The 4,452-nt window shown below is 43.3% G+C and overlaps 1 protein-coding gene across 1 annotated transcript in view; it reads right to left on the bottom strand.

Moving 5' to 3' along the window:
* Nucleotides 1-610, bottom strand: part of CUNH11orf87 (chromosome unknown C11orf87 homolog) — a 7,451-nt gene extending 6,841 nt beyond the window's left edge. Inside the window, exon 1 of the mRNA XM_042023861.1 lies at nucleotides 246-610. Coding sequence (XP_041879795.1) covers nucleotides 246-595 — 350 coding nt within the window. The 5' untranslated portion in view covers nucleotides 596-610. The remainder of the gene's footprint in view (nucleotides 1-245) is intronic.
* Between the last annotated feature and the right edge of the window lie 3,842 nt (nucleotides 611-4,452).

The following is a 4,452-nucleotide window of genomic DNA, read 5'->3' as shown; positions in this document are numbered from 1 at the left end:
AGCTGCAGCCGCCCCGGCCGCTGACGTCAGGGGCCCGGCCCGCCGGCCGCGCCCCGCACGGCCCCACGGCAGCGGCACCGCCCGCGGCCACCGGCGCTCCGGCCCGCCGCAGCCTCCGGGCCCCTGCCGCACGCAGGTCCCCCGCGATCCGACCTCCACCCCTCCTGCCCACCTCCGCCCCCACGCTCCTTGAGAGCGGCCCGTAGCCCCTTCCCCAAAACGCCCGGCCGTACCGCCGTACCCACCGACTGCAGCCAGCCCCTCCGCTCGTGGCCCCAGCCACGCAGACGCGCCGTGGCCAGAGCGCCCGCACCGAGCCAGCCCCGGCGCCTTCACCCCGCGGCTGTCGTGGGCACCCACCCGTAAGCCACGTTCGCACCGTACCAGACCCGGGTGCCGAGCTCCCGCCGGTACCGAAACCCCGTCCCTCCGCCCAGCCAGCGCACCCGTCCTTGCCCGGGGAGGCTGGTGTGAATCTGTGGGAGCGAAGCAATGCCAGGGACCCTTGGTGGGAATATGTGTGAAAACTTGCCTTACCAAGGCTAAGTGCATCGCAGGCGTTTTCTTCAAGAACAAACAGGAATGAGCTGCCCATTAATACACTTAAGCTAAAAATCAGATGATTTCTAAACATAAGAAAATCGGGTTTTTGACAAGTACTTTCAGAAAAGCTAACAGGGCAAAAATAAAAAATTACCATTAGGAAAGTGCTCTTCACATTTCCAAATGGAGCAAACTGATGTGGTAGTGTCTGCCTACATGGGACAAGATCTGGTGGCCAGGAGGTTCCATCGGTCCCATGTCGTGTGCTCTAGACTAACCCCATGTGCTGGAAAGAGAGTTGCTATAAAGCTCTGATGTAAGTAACAGTACTTTAAGGAAAATTAGAAAGTATCCATCCTTTCTAGTGGCTAAAAAGCCTGGAGGAAAATCTGTACAGGAGGAGCTGTGACGTGAGTTGGAAAAATCTTCAGTCAAGAACAAAGATCTGTTAGATCTACTGACCCTGATAGCCAAGAACCTTTCACAGAGGTGGACAGGAGCTGGCAAGCTGAGCATTTAAGCACTTTGTTGTTTCAAGGCAGATTTCTTCTGTACTGTCTTTGTCTCTGATGAACACATGCACCACAGCTTATGAAATTTGGCCAGACACTATTAAATCTGTGATTGTTCTGGAGAAAGATTTACGCCAAAGGGAACGAACTACATTCTAGATGGTTGGGATAGTCCCAATCATTTGCAAAGGGACTCCAACTTAATGCTTCCTCTAAAACCAGAGGAATAGGGGTTCCCATTACTCCTTCTCCTCCCCAGAACAACACAGCTTGATGCTGGAGGGGTGCTATACAGAGAGGAAAGAAGTTCAGTCCAGTACTGAGAGACAAGCCCTTGCCCACTTATTTGCCCACTGCTCCTCTCACTCAGCTCCCTCAGGTGCATACTCAGTGTCATTGCCTGAAACACACCTCCCCATGGAGCGAGGTTGGACTAGGTGACTGTTAAAAGTCCCTTCCAACTATAGGATTATTATAGGATTCTGTATGATTCCAACCCCTCTCTCTCTCTCACACACATCTCCTTAGCCTCACTGGCATTCTGCCTGCACTTTTTTCCTCCATACCTTCCTCCACCGTGCACATCTGAGGTCTGCATTAATCAGTGCTCTATACTTGCTGCCTTAGAGGGGAAAACAACCACCACAGGCTGAAACAGCACATCAATCCTCAGGCCATTCCCTCTTTCCTCCCACTATTCTCTACAAAGCAGCAGCTGAATGGGGGGCTGCAAAACAGGGTGATGGGCATGGGGACCACTCATCATGGCCTGTGCCACCGGAGAATGCTTGTGATCCCGCACAGAAACAACCAAGGTATAAACCAGCTGTTCTCCCTGAACAGGCTCCACTGAATCCTTTAGCCTAAACTGAAAGTGGGGAAAGGATACTATTTAATCCCAAAAGCATGTGTGAGTTTGTGAAGCTGCAGCAGTTGATCTGAGACTGCTGTTCAGAAGTTACCAGATGATTAGAAATAATTTATTTCAAAAACCCAAACAACACCATAAGAAAACAGTGTTAAGAGATATAGTATAGGTATGAAGATACCTTAGTATGTTAGCCCTGTTTATGGCAGAAATAACCAAGTTGGGGATTGAATAAAGTTCAAAACCAAAGAGTTTACTGACTCAAGATATCTTTATTGCAAAAGTGCATAGCTAGGACTACTTCCTTATTGCACTAGGATATATGACTATGTCTTCATGTTTTACTTGTTGGGAGAGGCAACACAAAGCTACTTAAAATTAAATTACCTTAAATAAATTTTAAATCCTTTGTGTATTAATCTTACCTGTTGTCCTTCGCCATCAGTTACTTACATTATACCTTGCTTTTAGGATTAGAAAATAGTGAAAATGTGTCTTGTGTGTTGGTATGATAATTATTCCAAGTATAAGGTTTTTCCTAAATCATAGAGAATGAAAAATGGGTTCGGGGAGTGGATAATGGTAGAGACCTCAGCAAATGTTTAACTCCTTCCCTACTGTCACAGCCCCTTCTCTGTGTGTTCATGTACAATTTTGCAATGTTTCTGCTTTAGCTAAAATAAATGAAAAGCAGAGGTTGTTCTTGCTCTTTCTGGCAACTAATTTTACAATGTTTAAGGAGAGAGTCAGAAGAGAAGCATTATGAACTAAAAGGGAAATAACTCTGCTGTGATTATACATACCTTGGCATTCTGGTTCATACTGTCTGCCAGCCAACCAAATGGATTCAAATACCCATGATCGGAATACAGGGAGTTTGAGAAATCAGGAGAGAAAAAAACTGTGTTGTTATTGTGCATTATTCCTTTGCTCTGATTAACTGTTATAATTATATTTGATTATAAAAATAAAAAACCAGATAATGTGGTCATGAAAAACCCATCCTTTGTCTGGCATGAAAATAAAGGACAGGACATCTTCAAGAGTGCCCTCTTTCAAGAATAAATTGGTCATTAGTTATAGTGAATTCAACCATACTATATAAATAGTATGACATTTATGGGGATTAGGTTTCTTGCTGAAGCAGGATTGGTCACTGTGTGACAGAGGACCTTATATTAAGGGGATAGTTTTTGAATTTTACAACAAGGTTTGTACTCATTAGAACCTTGATAACTCCCAGTTTTCTCTGGATTCACATTGTTAAGAAGCAGACAGCATACATCCAAATCCCAAAAATGGACTTTCGTATATGGATTTTTTTTAGTCTATAATTAGAAAAATTGTTCTTTCAGATACGAATTCTTCAATCCCTGTATTACAAGACCCCTTTTTCGCTAAGGCAGTTCCCTAATGAGATAACCTCTGTGAACAAAGGCTGTTCATGTAAGTAAAGGTTTGATAGTTCAGGCCCTTGCCTACTAATGACCCTTCTTGAAAAAAAATTTATTGTCCCACCAGTGTTTAAATTTAGCACTTGATTGCATATAGAATAATGCATGATCCCTTTTTCACTAAGATTGATGTCATCATTTGCCAGCCAGCCCAAGCGCTCCATGAATGCCAATAACCCTGGTATTTATCTGCTATCTCCACATGGGATTAAGGCCATCTGTGTAGAAGTCTTTTAGGACTTTACATACTCCCACTACAATTGGTGAAACCAAGTGATTTAAACATGGTTTGAAAACCTATTACTGTAGACAGAATGGATTTTACAGCCAAAATAAAATAAAGTTTTGTTTCACATGCACTGGTAGGTCAGCAAAGATCCTGCAAAGATACTAGAAGTGTCCTTCAGAGATTCTGAGCTGGAATACTTTTACCATGGCTGACAATTCTGCTTCCCAAGGTACCCAGCTCAGAAGCAGATATTCTTTTTCTTTCTTTCCTCCACACCTTCTAGAAGAAGGTAGTCTGGGTGATATGGACTCACAAGTATTTCAGTTTCATGAGATGATTCTTTATGAAGCTTAAGGACAATTTTACATATTCATTTTCCAATCTTACTTTTGAAAAATATTCTTTTCTTGTTCTGGTAAAGAAGAAACCTCCCACATAGGATGGTGAGAATTTAAAAAAGAAATAAAAAGCATGCCTATGATGCTGACTGAGGAAGGTTACTAGGCTTTTGCTGAATTCAACAGGGTGTTAAACGGTAGTAGGAGGAGAACATAGGTCCAGACTATGAAGAAATAAATAGACAACCTTCAGTTTGCGTGACCAAGTACACAGATCTTAATTATAACATCAAAATTCTAAAGCTGCATATGCACACATCTACTAGTGCAAAGTGGATCTGGGTAAAATTATTGCAAAGGGAGGGAAGAAGGACAGTGTTTTAACTGTAACTATACACTAAAAATGCTATTTATTTATTAGCCAATACATTTTAGAAAGGCAGGATCAGAGAAATGACCTTCCACATTTAATCTTTTTTATGTTCTTAATAGTTTACAGAGTTTTCAG

The sequence above is a fragment of the Corvus kubaryi genome, unplaced genomic scaffold, assembly GCF_017639235.1.
Source record: "Corvus kubaryi isolate FWS band 111438036 unplaced genomic scaffold, C.kubaryi_AGA036_p1.0 37256, whole genome shotgun sequence".
Classification (NCBI taxonomy): domain Eukaryota; kingdom Metazoa; phylum Chordata; class Aves; order Passeriformes; family Corvidae; genus Corvus; species Corvus kubaryi.
Note: the sequence above shows the minus strand (reverse complement) of the source record. Positions and strands in the feature narration are given on the sequence as shown.